Source organism: Ostrea edulis, chromosome 1 (genome assembly GCF_947568905.1).
Source record: "Ostrea edulis chromosome 1, xbOstEdul1.1, whole genome shotgun sequence".
NCBI lineage: Eukaryota > Metazoa > Mollusca > Bivalvia > Ostreida > Ostreidae > Ostrea > Ostrea edulis.
Genome location: NC_079164.1, coordinates 99169970 through 99185719, shown reverse-complemented (window position 1 = coordinate 99185719; position 15750 = coordinate 99169970). Strand labels below are relative to the sequence as shown.

Below are 15750 nucleotides of genomic sequence, written 5' to 3'. Positions count from 1 at the left end.
TTTCTCAAAATGATAGGCAAACATCCTCCGGCAGTGTAGATTCCTGTTTGTTTGCATCGTGACCTGTTAGTCTCCGCAGGGCCCACAATAATGGTTCGACGTCTAGCAAGGGAAGATTACACCGTGACCAGAGTGTTAGTCTCCGCAGGGCCGCAATAATGGTTCATAATCTAGATAGGGGGAAAATTATTTTGAAACATTGTTCCCAAGAATCAAAATTATTTAAGAAATTTCATTTTTAGAAAGCGAGGTAATGCACTGTGACACATCACACCAGGAAACGGTGATACTTCATGAAGTGAATTCGTGCTTCATGAAAATTCTGTCAGTGTGAGGAGTTACAGTTCATGCTTTCATGTATTTTCAAAAATAAATAAGATTTCTTTCCTACATTAACATTCTACTTTCATATCTGTTGGAATTCTCAGCTGTTGAAATAGATGTACTCTATTTTTTGAGATTCATATGCACATTGTTCACAATAGTGGTACATTCAGGAGTAAATGGCTATTTATTACAATTTGCAAGAGGCAAAAACATGGAATGTAAATATAACTATATCTGCAATCAATAAGTATAATTTGGAATTAATGTTTTGCATGATAATTGCAGTTGTTACTGATTTTAGTTGCGTAACAAGATTTTGTGTTGTATACCAGATGTAAATTTAGAAGTTGCCTGGACTTTATAGAAATCCATGTTTCTCTCGACACATCCCACCGCAGTCTTATGCCCAGAAGACCTTAATTCTCAATTCACCTTGACCCCTTCTACTGTTATCATCTTACTTTGACCCCCTTTTACTCATATGACCTTACTTCTGTTCACCTTTGCCATCCTACCCTTATGATCTATTTTCCTTGACCTTGACCCTCCTTTCACTCCTATAAACTTATTCCCTACATCTTGGCCCTCTTTTTCTTCTCTGATCATCCCGCTTCTCTTCCTGAGTCTTTGTTTCAATCTACACTATTCCTATTTCATTCAATCTGCACTATTCCTATTTCATTCAATCTGCACCATTCCCATTTCATTCAATCTGCACTATTCCTATATTAGTGCACCATCTCTTCTGTAACCAACCCACCCTCAAAGCATATGTTCATGCATGTGATGAAGAGCAAGAAAAGTCAGACCTACATACTTCTAATGTAAGCAGGCATATTTAAGAGATAATAATTGATTACGATCTTTTACTACATTTATACAAAAAAAATCCTTGTGTTTAGCGCTCTTAACATTAAGATGACAATAACACTCCAAATCTATAACGAGTGAGAGATTAGCTTTAAAGAATCGGGAAGTAAGAGGCTAACTACCCTCGTAAGTCAGAAGGTGAAAAGGTACCTTTGGAGATTCAGAAGGTGAAGTTAGAGAGTTTGGAAATGAAAGGTTACCTTCGGAGAGTCAGAGTTGAGAAGTTACCTTTGGAGAGTCTGAAGGTGAGAGGTAATACCTTTGGAGAGTGTGAAGGTGAGAAGTTACCTTTGGAGAGTGTGAAGGTGAGAAGTTACCTTTGGAGAGTCTGAAGGTGAGAGGTAATACCTTTGGAGAGTGTGAAGGTGAGAGGTAATACATTTGGAGAGTCTGAAGGTGAGAGGTAATACCTTTGGAGAGTCTGAAGGTGAGAGGTAATACCTTTGGAGAGTCTGAAGGTGAGAGGTAATACCTTTGGAGAGTCTGAAGATGAGAGGTAATACCTTTGGAGAGTCTGAAGGTGAGAAGTTACCTTTGGAGAGTCTGAAGGTGAGAAGTTACCTTTCGAGAGTTGGGAAGTACTTATAATTCAAGCATTGTCTTTATCAGAGAAATAATCTCAAGTCACCTACGCATACTAAGTATGCTAATATTCTACAAGCATTATAATTAAAGTTGTACTAAGTGCAATAGGTTGGTTGGGGTTTTTTTTAGGTCAAAAGTACTTTATCCATATCTAGATCTTCCTTTTGAGAAGATCAGCTAACCTATAGGTTGTATTCCATTAATGTGAGATGAATTCAATATTGCAGTTATTATTGAAAGAGAATAAGCATCAATATCTGCCATATAAATCTGAACAGAATCGGATGACATTGTTCTATTACTGCAGCAATGACCAGAATCGCATCAACAATTCATGAAGTTGCTTTTGACATTAATCAATAGATTATTTATGGTAGAATCTTGATGAATTCTGTTATATTTGCAATGCAATTTCAGCTTTATCTGCTGAAAAAATAAAACCCAATATTCTGGACTGATTCACACAAGGCAGGTGCTCCCTGTGATTCCTGGAACATCTGCTTGTAAGCCACAGAAAGCAATCGGTCTAGTGGACCAGTCTTCTTACAGTTCATTGAAATTTGTTGTCAATGGAAGGCTTAATTCCCAGCACGTGCCCCAACACAATCATTTCAATGAAGAGGACACTCATTAAAAAGCAACTATGACCATCAGGATTAGCATTTTCATAGTTCTACATCAGAGGACAAAATTCTCTAAGTGTGAAATTGCTAAGATCTTGGGTTTGAAATTTGTTTGGTGCATCTCTTTGTAATGCTTTCTTAAGTTGCTTGTAAAAATGATGTGGATTGGGCAGTCTTTTTGTTGTTATGAACTCGTTTTAATTTGATGGATGATAAACTCGACACTGGTGACCCTTGCAGCCATACATTGTCACTTTCTGTCCATGCAGTGCACATAAGAGGCAGATTTGTATGTTCTATTGTCGACCTATTCAGATCCATCTTTGTTGTAGGAGATTAGGGGAATTAATCTCTTTTTGAATGCAGTATAATATTGAGCAATTTGTTTGTAATGAGGGGATGCTTATTGAGGATAATGCAATAGATTGAACTCTGATGGCTGATGGGGATAAATACATGCCGATATTGATTGGGCGATATTGCTATTTATTATGACATTATGTGACATATTACTCATGTGTTGACTTTAGTCGTTCCTCCAAAAGTGCCTCCGATCATGAAGACCTGTGCTATATCTCCCTATGGATTTAGTGGAAAGTACTATCAGCATGGAACATCATATAAGGTAATGTTGCCACATTCTCAGAGATTTCCTCTGCAATACAGTCAGGGAAAATAAATTAGCAAATCTATGGGTGATAATGATTTACTATGGTGATTTTATAACATGATGTACAGTTTCTTAGATCACAGTGTGTCTACAAATTTTAAAAAGTACTCAAACCATGTGACACATTGGCTGCAGCACAAGATCAGAGTGGATTTACTGTGCATGTTTGTAATATCAGGGTGACCTCACTATAAAAAAAAAGATTACCAGTGTTTTAATTAATGTAGTTAAGAATTAATTAATGTAAAACCAGGAGGTACATGTACACTGTGCTCAAGGTTTGAACAGGCAAAGGTATGTAGCAATCTGTCTTGGTCATTGTCATTTCATGATAAATGACGTTTGTTTGGGGACATCATGTTTGTATTACTTTGGCAAAGAGCAAGCTCAATGAACAGGGAAGAGTTCTGAGAGTTTTAATGTAAGGTATGATTTTCTTTGTGTTGGTTTTTTATGTAAATGTCAATTACATATTGGACTGTAGGTTCTGTGAGACATGGGTCCAGCACTACTGGTTTGTACACTAGTTTTGTAGTATCCTGTTTGATTTTCATATGATAAACAAAAACTGGTGTCTGTTCAAATTTTATTGGCTATAAGTCTTGCACCATAGCTGTATAGACAAAGATAGTTGTCTAAGTATCATTTCATAGGGTCTTATGGGCAGTTTTAATGTTTTAAAGTATTCAATCCTGTAGTAAAACAGTTATTGACATTTTCTCTGTCAGTATGATACTTTAGCTACCATCAAAATACAATATTGACCAAGACCAAAAGGATCAGGGGTCAACATAGGGTGTGGTCTCTGTTACTAAAAACAGATATTTGGTTTCTCAGAAGGAACTTCAGAAGGGTTTGGACTTGAATGTTCATATTTGCACCATGGATTTGTGTATAGTAATGAATACCCAGTACCTAGTCAGAGATTGACTCTGGGTTCATGGGGCCAAATTATGTGATCTTTGTTTTTAAAAATAGGTATCAGGGTATTTGAACTCTCATTAATTAGAGAATTTGGACTGATTTAAAGGGGTTTGAACTTGCATGTTCATATTTGCACCATAGGTTGGATTTAAATGTTTTTAATTGCACTATGGGTAGGTTTAATGGGGTGCCTGTCAGGTATTGCATCTGAGGTCACAATTCAGAGGACTAGACCTGTATTATGTGGTTCTTGATAAGGTTTTGAAGTTGAGTGTTTTTGATTGCATCAGGATTGTTGTGTGGTTACCTATTAAGGGTCAAAGGGCATGACTTATGTGGTGATAATTTGAAAATGGTTTGGATTTGTCCAAGTTTCCATACTTGGACCATGGGTGGAGTTAATGAAAAGCTTATTTGAGGTTGCCTCCTAGGTTAATTAGTGTCAAAGGACACGGTCAGTCAAAATAAATGAGCTGCAGAGTACTCTGCAGTCTATACATTTAGAATTATAGTTTGGATAATCAAATGATTATGTCAGCCCTACTGTGATTATGTCTGCCCTGCAGTGATTATGTCGGCCCTGATATGATTATGTCGGCTCAGCTTGATTTTGTCGACCCTTGGCCCTGCTGTGATTATGTCGGCCCAGCAGTAATTTTGTTGGCCCTGCTGTGATTATGTTGGCCCTGATGTTGCTGTGATTATGTCGGCCCAGTAGTAATTATGTCTGCTCTGCTACAGAAGGGACATTATTTGTCTACATGCTTTTACATTCAACTATACATCCGTAAAATTTTGTACAATGCATTTTAATACTTCTAAGATGAATTCTAAAAGTTAATATTTCATTTTTACAAACTCAATCTTGAAATGTTACATGTAGTGGGATATTATGGATTCTTTTAAATGAATTTCAGATGTGATGGTTAAAAGATGTAGATGTTGTTCAGACTGCAGAATTTACAGATTTTATTACATCTTTTGTAAGCCCGAACACAAACGTTACAGAAGCTTGTATCATATTGTACATGTATATCAATGAATTCTCATCAGAATTTTTTTTAGATATCTAAACTTTTTGGAAACGAAAAAGCTGAAAACTATAACGTTATCCAACATGTTGAATTGTCTGTTCAAAGTTACAAATCTTCAACATGTGGATTACAAAATACCAGATAGATTCCCAATATTGAGATTTATTTCAATGTGATTAAGACCATTCAGTTTTGTAAAATGGTAAAGGAGTCTGGGGTTTCATATTGACAACTCTGCTTTTACTCCATGAATCAGAGTAAATCCAGTTCAGATTAATTAACATGAATCAGAGTAAATCCAGTTCAGATTAATTAACGTGAATCAGAGTAAATCCAGTTCAGATTAATTAACATGAATCAGAGTAAATCCAGTTCAGATTGATTAACATGAATCAGAGTAAATCCAGTTCAGATTAATTAGCATGAATCAGATTAAGTCAACATGTACTTCATCATATAGAGTCCATGTTTGTCCCTCAAAGTTTTTACAAAGTTTTTTTTTTTTTTTTGTTAAAAATATGACATTTATATGTGTTCAACTTTATAGTCTCTCAAGCTGTGTATGTGTGTTAAATCCACACAAAAAATTATATTAACTGTTTTATCATACGTATCTTGTATAATTAGGACCCCACCATCTGGAGAGAGCTCTTTAGTAGTCTCTCTGTTGGTCCGTCAGCCCTTCCTATGGCTGGCAATAACTTCATTTTCCCTAGGAGATTTTCATAAATTTTATACACAATACTTGGATTAGGCATTTTAGGAAGATCCCTTTTAATTTTCAGGCCTGGATTTCTCGAAAAGAACTTAAGTCTAAACTTGGACTTAAGTCTGAGATTTTACTCAAATTTTGACTGCTCAAATAGAAGAAAACTCAAACTTAAGTTTAAGATCTTTTTTTTAGAAATCCAAGTCTGATTTATCATCTTTGTTGTTGTGGAGTTTTGTCATCTTTGTTGTTGTGGAGTTTTGACACTTGGAATTTATTTAATATTGATAAGATAATAGCACTTTCTGTAGCATGCATTAACCAAAGATTTTAATAAAATTTAAAGCTCTGATTTAGGAAGAGGAAGGCCCATTCTCATTTCCAGATTCATTGATTTTGTTGTTACAGAATCATGGGTCTCCAAAATTTTATATTAGAATATTCATTGCAGGGTCCTTTCTCTTGTTAGATCTTGTCGTACTTTCAGTAATTTGAAATCAATGACAATGAATACTATGTTGGACTTCAGGCCGGCCATTACAGCCATATTGATCAAACCCCTGTATTTTACCGATGGATAAAAGGAAAGTTTATTAGACTGGATCATTCACTGTGTTGACAGAGTGACGACCACAGCGAATATATGTACATTGTAATATTGTGGTCGTGTAAGTCGAGTTAATTTAGTAAACACACACCCAGCCTCTGCAGGTTTATATGTATATTGTAATATTGTGGTCGTGTAAGTCGAGTTAATTTAGTAAACACACACCCAGCCTCTGCAGGATTATGACACACTGTAGAGATAAGATAAGTTTATTCCAATTTTGGGCCCAGAGGGCATAACAGTAAGACAGTTTATAAAGAAGGAAATTCAAAAAAGAAAGAAAGTTTACAACATTAACTACAGGTTACATAGACTGCAAACTGCATGTGGATGCAGCATGTTGGGGAAACAAGTACATACATATATGAATTGCTAATCATGTATATATACAAGTAGATGGACAGTATCGGTATTATACCAATATATGAATAATAAACTATAATGATTTTTGCAGTTTTAAAGCATCACTTCTTTTTCTGAAAGTTTGCACTAAATATTCACTCAATTTGACAATTACTGGTTTGTCTTCATTAATCATCAACCAAGTAAATTTGTCCTTATTTGTTAGATAGATAAAATTTTTGTTGAGCTTGTATATACCATTAAAAAACATTTCTCTCTTCAACATAGAATGGACAATCAGTAAGGAAATGAAATTCATCTTCAACACAATTAAGGTTACATAATTCACATATTCTTTTGTTTCTTTCTAAAGAAATCTTATGGCCAGAATTGGTTTATATATACAGTGTATACAGTGAATGTGCAGAGAAAAATGAAAGTCTCTGCTGATGAAACCGAGGAAAAACATTTGTAACTCGCTCGGGTCAACTATCTGAAAATTTATCATTTACTTGCTCATCCAATGCACTCTGCACATTCAATTAATGATTCCATATAATATTCTCTAGTGTTCAATAAAACATGGAGATATATTAATTCCTATTGCCATCATTATGTTCCAACAATAGGATTCATCTGGTAATTAAAACTAAAAGGGGAGAAATGATTAATGCTTTCAGAAGCACTAATTAGATTTTCCTGGCAGTAATTTTCTGTTGACTCTGAGAGTAGAAGCCATTACAATATGTGGTCTTGCTATTTCATACTTTAGTATAATGCATTTTGGACTGCTGTTGATGTAGAAGATACACACTGTCAGTTACATCAAAGTTTGTGAAATATATTGTATTGTCGCATGTTCCTAAAGGGACTATTCATACGCAGCAACTGGTAGTACCTTTACACAAAGGTATCAATTAATTGTAATGACCTTGAATTTCAGTGGCATGAAGTCTTGGTTAAGGTCATTGTGTCATTTCAGTGACTTCCTCCTTTAAGAATTGAATTGATGAGACAATTTAGTGACATTTGATTGCTATTGTAACATGAGAAAAACTGACCGTGCCGTTAAATTGACCACACAATTAGGAAGTAAAGAAACGAAGACATTCACAGTATTATTTTCTTTTTAGTTTACAAATGTATTCACCATGATAACAGGGAACTTTTAATACTGCTTTACAGATGAAAAATACTTGCCATTTTCTCTGTCATCTACAAGGTGATGTATGGAGATTTTTCTTTCTTGTGACTGACTGGGTGTATTTTTTGAAGGAGAAGCTTTTTGTCAGACATAAAATGTGATCAGAGTGACAGATAATTTGAATATTGTTATTGATGGCCGTACTGTGATTAGCTAGGGTATCGATTTTGTAACAAAGAGTACTTGCGGAGGAATAAAGTTGATCGCCGCTGCTGATTAAATTGATGTGCATGTAATTAAGTTTAAGATTTTTTTTTCTCTCTCAACGTTTCCCTTTTCACATTACAACACATGGCAGACCCATGAAGGTTTAATTCATTTGATGATTTGCTCAAACACAATCTACTAGTAATGATGTTATTGTAGAATTAAGTAATGCTTCATTTTCTTACAGAATTAATGGTTGGTTTACAGAGAGAAAGAGAGAGAGAGAGAGATGTGGCTTATCTGAAAGGTTATAGATATTGTCTTCTAATCTAGTCTGATATGTTATTAATGCAATGGTGAAGTTTATATTTACATACTCTTACATACATATTTACAAATTCTTGTTGTGTACCTTTTTCAGTTTGCGATTCATTTTTACAATTAGGAAAATATTTGTAATAAAAGTACTATGCTGTTCGTATTTTGGGTTTTACAACCAATTTGAAATCATTCACCACAATTTGAGTTATTGTAAATCACATTTCATTTGCAAGAACATTGATTTACGCCTAATTTTGCAAGACTAGTGATTTGTGAAAATTAGTTTGCAAAAGAAGTTTCAAATGACCCCCTAGCCCAAACATCCGTGCATCAAAGGACCCCATTGGAAATAAGCTTTCGAGCTTTCATGGGTTATCCTTGGTACGTATTTATGTATGTATGTATACATGTATATACCAAATAAACATTTATTTATTTTAGATAACGAAGACTTAAGCAATAGATAATGATTCTAGAAAGTTATGTCTTGTGAAGAAATACATAATTTCATACTCATAAACCACCATGGTGGCTTTGAGGTTAGAGTATTTGCCCCGCATGCAGAAGGCCAGGGTTCGAATCCCGGCCATGACAGACCTAAAGTCGTTATAACAGGTAGTGACAGTTCCATCGCCAAACGCTCGGCATCATGGGCCCTCGGAGATGACCTTAAAAATGGATGTCCCGTGTCACAGTAGGTGTGGCACGCTAAAGAACCCTCACTGCTCAATGTCGGAAAGCGCTGAGCAAAGGCCTAAATTTGAAGCCCTTCACCGATCTTGGTAACGTCTCCATATGAGTGAAAAATTCTCAAGAGAGATGTTAAACAATATACAATCAATCAATCATACTCACGAAAACCTCGCGAAATAAGAGTGATCTACAGTATGTTGCTCTGAATTAGGTTGAGAGGAAGTGCTACAAATTTTGACTGATGTGCTTTGTGCTGTTGATGAATTAGCAGTGAGTTAGTTGTTAGCAGTGAGGGTTCGTTGTTAGCTTTGTGGGTTCATTGTTGGCTGTGTGGGTTCATTGTTAGTTGTGTGCGCGGTTCATTGTTAGCTGTGTGGGTTCATTGTTAGCAGTGAGAGTTCGTTGTTAGCAGTGTGGGTTCATTGATAGTTGGATGGGTTCATTGTTAGCAGTGAGGGTTTGTTGTTAGCTTTGAGGGTTCGTTGTTAGCTTTGTAGGTTCATTGTTAGCTGTGTGAGTTCATTGTTAGCAGTGAGAGTTCATTGTTAGCTGTGTGGGTTCATTGTTAGCAGTGAGAGTTCGTTGTTAGCAGTGTGGGTTCATTGTTAGCAGTGTGGGTTCATTGTTAGTTGTGTGGGTTCATTGTTAGTTGTGTGGGTTCATTGTTAGCAGTGAGCGTTCATTGTTAGCAATGAGGGTTCCTTGTTAGCAGTGAGAGTTCATTGTTAGCTGTGTGGGTTCATTGTTAGCTGTTTGGGTTCATTGTTAGCAATGAGAGTTCATTGTTAGCTGTGTGGGTTCATTGTTAGCTGTGTGGGTTCATTGTTAGCTGTGTGGGTTCATTGTTAGCAGTGAGCGTTCATTGTTAGCTGTGTGGGTTCCTTGTTAGCAGTGAGAGTTCATTGTTAGCTGTGTGGGTTCATTGTTAGCTTTGTGGGTTCGTTGTTAGCAGTGAAGGTTCATTGTTAGCTTTGTGGGTTCATTGTTAGCAGTGAGAGTTCATTGTTAGCTGTGTGGGTTCATTGTTAGCAGTGAGAGTTCATTGTTAGCTTTGTGGGTTCATTGTTAGCAGTAAGGGTTCATATTTAGCAGAGAGGGTTCATTATCTGGCAGTCATTTAAGAAGCAGGGACTTTGATTTTAAGGTCTCATTTAAAAAAACGTGTGACTTTCATTTCTTATGCTGAGTGCTCTGTGAAGGAACAGTCACCAATTGGGTCTGTCACAGCTAGCAATTGAACCCACAACTTCACAATCATGATATGCCAGTGTTAATTATAAGCTATTATGAAACATAACTCCTTTATTGCAGGTCAGCAAACCTTCAAGTGGTATTGTAGCTAATTCACAAACCAGTTTATGATATATATATTTAATAATTAATAATTTCCTGCGTGAATAAGGGGACTTTGACCAAGTATCGCAATGGAGTTGTAATAGGATAAGCTGTTTCATGTTGGAGATGAATTAAGGCCTGTAATTTATGTGTCCTTCGCATTGGACAGGTGATCTAGTGGGGTCATAAACTGCCACTCAATGTCCGCATTTAATTCCTGCCGGAGATGTTAACTCTGCAGGTATTTACACGGCATTCAGAGTGATTGTTGTTTAGGAAAAAAGAATGTGTGTACAAGTACACACAAAACACAATGCATTAACATAACAAATCTATTTATCTAATGACTTATTTACTCCTCATATTCCTTGCACACCCTATGTGGTTCAAAGTGGACATGTGAAGTGCAGCTTGATCAGATTGATGTGGTATATTCTAATAAATCGAATTAATGTCATGCAGAAATATGCTGATTATCAGGAGCTGTAGGTCAGTAGGACAGATTTAAATTTAGAGAGAGGGAAATTCACAGCTAGAGGCAAAGTACTTTTTCTACACAAATGCAAATGTATGGTTTTGATAGATCAGTTTATGCAAAGATTGATAACTTACTGAGAGAAAAATGCAGATTTGCGCATCATTAATCATGCATATACATCATGTTCTTTCGTGGAAAATGGAAGAGGTAGATAAATTTGTTATAAGAAATAATGGGAGGATAAACAAACCATTGATAATATATTTTTTTTTAACTTTCATGCTCTTTTATTTTATAAATAAGAATCTCCTTGTATGTCAGCAGTGATTCAAAAAGTATTGAGAGTGTCATAAAGTGGATGTTGTCCTAAATGTCGGATTTTCTCCTCGTGTTCATATTGTCCTATGTGTCGGATTTTCTTCTTTTCTTCACGTTTTCTTTTACATTTCTTTTTACTCCTTAGTTGTAGAATTGGTCACATGACTCCCATCTTTGGATGTCATGTGACCACGATGACAGGTGTTATAATTAAGACGGCACATTAATACACAGGTGAGGGCCCAGTCAGTAGAGGAATATCTAACGTGGTGTCGTGTTTGTTAGATCGGCAGTTACACAATCACAAGCAGGATAAAACCTTTGTGTTTTTTTTAGACTTTGCATAACTTGCAGGAAATGGGCTGTTGGAGTTGTGATCTGCTATAACTATGTTAGATTTCGAGGTATACCCTCTCTGTTTATATATATATATGTTCATGGGAATCTTTTAGATATTTGATCTCCTCTGTGTGGATTTTACTGTGTCCTACAGCTAAATATATAGAATTGAGTAGACTATAATCTGGGCCACACAGGGTATACCCAGAGATGTCATTAAGTAATGGTGTATTACAGCATTATGTTCATCATGACCAGGCTTATAACTTGAGGATATCAGATAGTATTTACACCTTTGGATGACATAGGTAAAGGGACTTGCTGTAAGGTCAGTGAGTCCTGTTGATACATCGATCAGGCTTATTATAGAGCTGGATGTGCTCAGGTCTCCATTGCATTCTCTCACCTGCAACAGGTGGCTTATTTTACTCTGCGGTTCCTTGTGCAGTGGATTTTTCTTTACTCTGGATGCTCAAGTTTTTCACCGGTAGGCAATATGTCTCTCAGCTCATGTACAAAGATGGTTAAAAGATTCGTTTCTTACACCAAGCGTACATTTAAAAGAAACTCTTCTACAGCAACTGAATACTGTGGAGGGGGGGGGGGGGGGGGGGTCATTGGTATGCTAACGTGGCTGGTTCTAAATGTTGTGGAATTCTTATCAGAACAGTTTGATTGTAGGATGTGTATAAAACGTTGGTTTGCATTAATCATCAGCTATAAAAACTTCGTACATCGGTGCAATGAGACTTCATGTTTTAATTCTGATTGCTAATTAAGGAGCCATGTGCCATAAATAGCCATGTCTGTAGTATCATGCCTCATGGCAGAAACTCTGTCAGTAGATATATCTGTGATAAGGAATGAGAGATTAGTTTGATTTTTGTATTTTCTGATTGTTTAATGTTGTTGATTGAATCAGTGTCATGTAAACATTAGTACTGTGATGGAAGTGCATCGTGAGTCAATGGTCGATACTGTAATCAACACTGGTGGAATACTGTGTGGAGTTAACGCCCCAGTGTTTGAATTATTTAGATCTGATGCTTATCTGTGGACTCTACAATTGGATCTATGCTATAAATGATAAATTGCGCTGTTTTAAAAACTGCCAGGAAATGGGAATTTTTATCATAAAGTCGTGGATTATGCAGAAATTACTCTCATGTTACCATATCTTTTATATTCTTTATAACACAGATAAATGAGACATTTATTCCTTTTAATTTAAATATTTTGTAGTTCAAGTTGAAAGGCCACTTGCATTATATTATATCTCATAAGAATTCAGTGACTTGTGGTGTGTTTATTGCAGTGTTTTTATCAAGAATACTGCTGGCAAAATATTTTTTAAAAATGTAAATGAATATATATTCTGGGTTCTTAAATCATAAATTACATTCTAATAACTTTGTAAAATCAGCAAAATCACACAGAATAAAACGTTTTGATGAAGATGATTGTGATTCCGTTTCACTTTTGTTTCTTGGTTGTTTCTTTTCAGAGCCCAGCAATCTCCAGTGGAATCCCTAATTTGTTATCCTCGGTGATGGGGGATGTTTGCGGACCAGAAAATAATTTCTTGAACAGTGAGGTAATTACACAAGTCTTAAAAATTGTCCTCATTAAAACCAGCCTTCCCCTAACCTGTGAGATAACTCAGACCAGTCTTTTGATTAACTATGCAATAAATTCTGAGGATGAAATAAAAGCGAAAATTTTGCTATGAAATGATTAATAATCTATGGAAAGGGAGGGGGGGGGGGGGGGTGCTGTATGCATTCATATACAATAGAATATATTTCTCCAGTAACTTAATAGTACAAGTATTTAAACTATTTAAATTATGCTATTATTTTTAAAGTTTTATTCGTATGAATCATGACTGCTGGACAAATGGGTCTCTGACTTCTCCGTAGTACCTGTTGTTCTTTAAAATGGAAAGTATTTGAGGTGAAGCAGGGGATGGTAAACTGGTAAACTCCTGAGAATTTGGTTCAAATTCTTAATTCTTTGGTAATGAACTTTGTTTTTGAAAGGAGATGATTATTAATAACAAAGTGCAATAAGCAGCTTTTTTTATTTTTGGTCTAGATTGAAGCATGTAGACTTTGTGTATGTAATGTATATGAAGATTTTCCGTGATAAGTTCGTTTTCTGATTCTAAGCAATGGGGAGATTGACAGGAATACATATCATACACAAGATTTAATATCTGGCATTTTATAGTCCATGTACATTAATGGACCCTCTAATAGTACATTAATGTCATGAACTGCACTAAGGTCGATGAATAGGCTGTGCATTATGTATTCATGTTGACCCTAGTTCACCTGTCAGCATAAAAGTGCCATTTTCTGCAAACACTCTTGTTAATCTGGTTTATGTGCAGAAACATTTTGAAGTTAGCATATTCTTGTTTCTCATGAATAGGAAAATTTTTTTTTAATTTGATTTGATATGTGTTAGATATTTAGATTAATAAAGGGTAAAGTATAGTGTTTATAAATGTTTATAGAATTTACTTGGATTTGTAGTGAATACAGATTAAAACTTGACACCCACAAATTTTCTTCCAAATTTATTTTTAACCTTTGAGATATTGACTTTATTTGAAAATGAACCAGTCCTAGTCTTTATTTGTAGTAAATTTCTTTTTAATATAATTATCATTATTTTTTTTTTAATGTCAACGTGTTGCTGTTATCAATTTTAACTTTCTTCTTATGTATGTAGTCCTTTACTTGTATGCCCCCCCCCCCCCCCCTATTGGTTTCAATCTATTTGGGTTGAGGAGCACCACTAATTACTCTAGGTCTATAGCAGGTCGAATTTTGTTGCAGTAACACTCAGTTTGAGATAGGTTAAAATACATGCACACAACAGCAATAAATTGTGTTCTGTTCCATGTAAAGGTGTACAGGACTTCTGTGTAAGGTATAAAAGAAAAGATGTTATTTAATGCATCCACTTCATAATTCACTAACCATATGTCAGTGAAACAGTAGAACCATTTGTATAATCTGAATCATGATAAATACCTGGAAATGAGTGCCGATTGTACAATTATGTCGCCAATAGAAATATGCATTGAAGAAATTTTTTAAGGGCACCTGTCGTTTATATTGAATTTCTTGAGGAAGTGATCCAAAATTGACTAAATTTGAAAAGATTAGTGTAAGAATTAACCATATGTTAGAATTTTTCCATTCATAGACAAGAAGTGTTTTGCAGACATTGCATTGTGGAGGAGGAAAATTGTGGTGTAATACTGCTGTACTTGATAGGCATCAAGAAGTTTTTGTAATCAATGAATACTTTTGTTGTGGTGATGCCTTTTGACAAATGAGATAAAAATGCTGATTTTATGTTTAAACAAGATCATAGTATTTAACGAGGGACTCCTATTTCTAGTGTCAAACGTGTGTTAAAAGACAGTTAAAGTTTCTCCACAGACAACAGGTGGCATTCGAGCCGGAGATGGCCTTTGTTTGGGTATTTAGTCTTCTCTTCTCTTCATGGAGTTGGAGACATGATTACTGTTACATTTGTTTCCTCTCAAGTACAGAGTTTGATCGTCAAAAAAAGCCATGTGTCAGCACATGTCACAATCAGAAATTTACAGCAAATATTTCTAAGATCATATTTAGATAATTATGGACCATTCATTCGTGTCACAAAATTCCCATCTGAGTGAGTTTTCAACTGAACCATGAATAATCAAAAACTTTGGGGAGATTTTATCTTCTGCAAAGCATTTTAAACATACTATATATACAGTGAAAATAATTATTAATATCAGCATTTAATGTAATAATTAAATTATTACATTTGTATTATAGATATACACAAAGCTTGAATTTTTCATGCACATGTTTATATTCATGTTGTGAGCCAATTTACATTTTCTTAGAATTTGATGAAAATGTTGTGTAGGATGATACTGTTTTATACTATAATTAAAATTTTTTATATGTATGAGAAACTTATAATGAGGATCATGTGGTGATGTATCACTGATAAATACGATAATTTAATTTCTACATTCTACAATGCACTGGGTCTTTATATATTACATTGAAACAAGAATCTTGGAACACCTTTATGATAGCATCATACTTCTAGGATTTCTATTGCTACCAATTTACCTCTATTGATATAATGATGTGTTTTGAACATCCGAATACAGCAGATGTAATTTTCTACAAATAAAATCTGCGATCT

General features: G+C 35.2%; 1 protein-coding gene across 4 annotated transcripts in view; it reads left to right on the top strand.

Annotated features, from left to right (window-relative positions):
* LOC125671020 (TOX high mobility group box family member 4-B-like) overlaps positions 1 to 15750 on the top strand; it is a 45980-nt gene that overhangs the window by 15563 nt on the left and 14667 nt on the right. For 2 of the 4 annotated variants that reach the window (XM_048906505.2, XM_048906514.2), the window contains exons 3-4: positions 2936 to 3030; positions 13031 to 13120. In XM_048906505.2, the coding sequence (XP_048762462.2) occupies positions 2962 to 3030; positions 13031 to 13120 (159 nt within the window). In that variant the 5' untranslated portion in view covers positions 2936 to 2961. Of the gene's footprint in view, positions 1 to 2935; positions 3031 to 11129; positions 11592 to 13030; positions 13121 to 15750 lie in introns of those variants that run through there. The other 2 variants (XM_048906520.2, XM_048906527.2) reach the window with 2 other exon arrangements.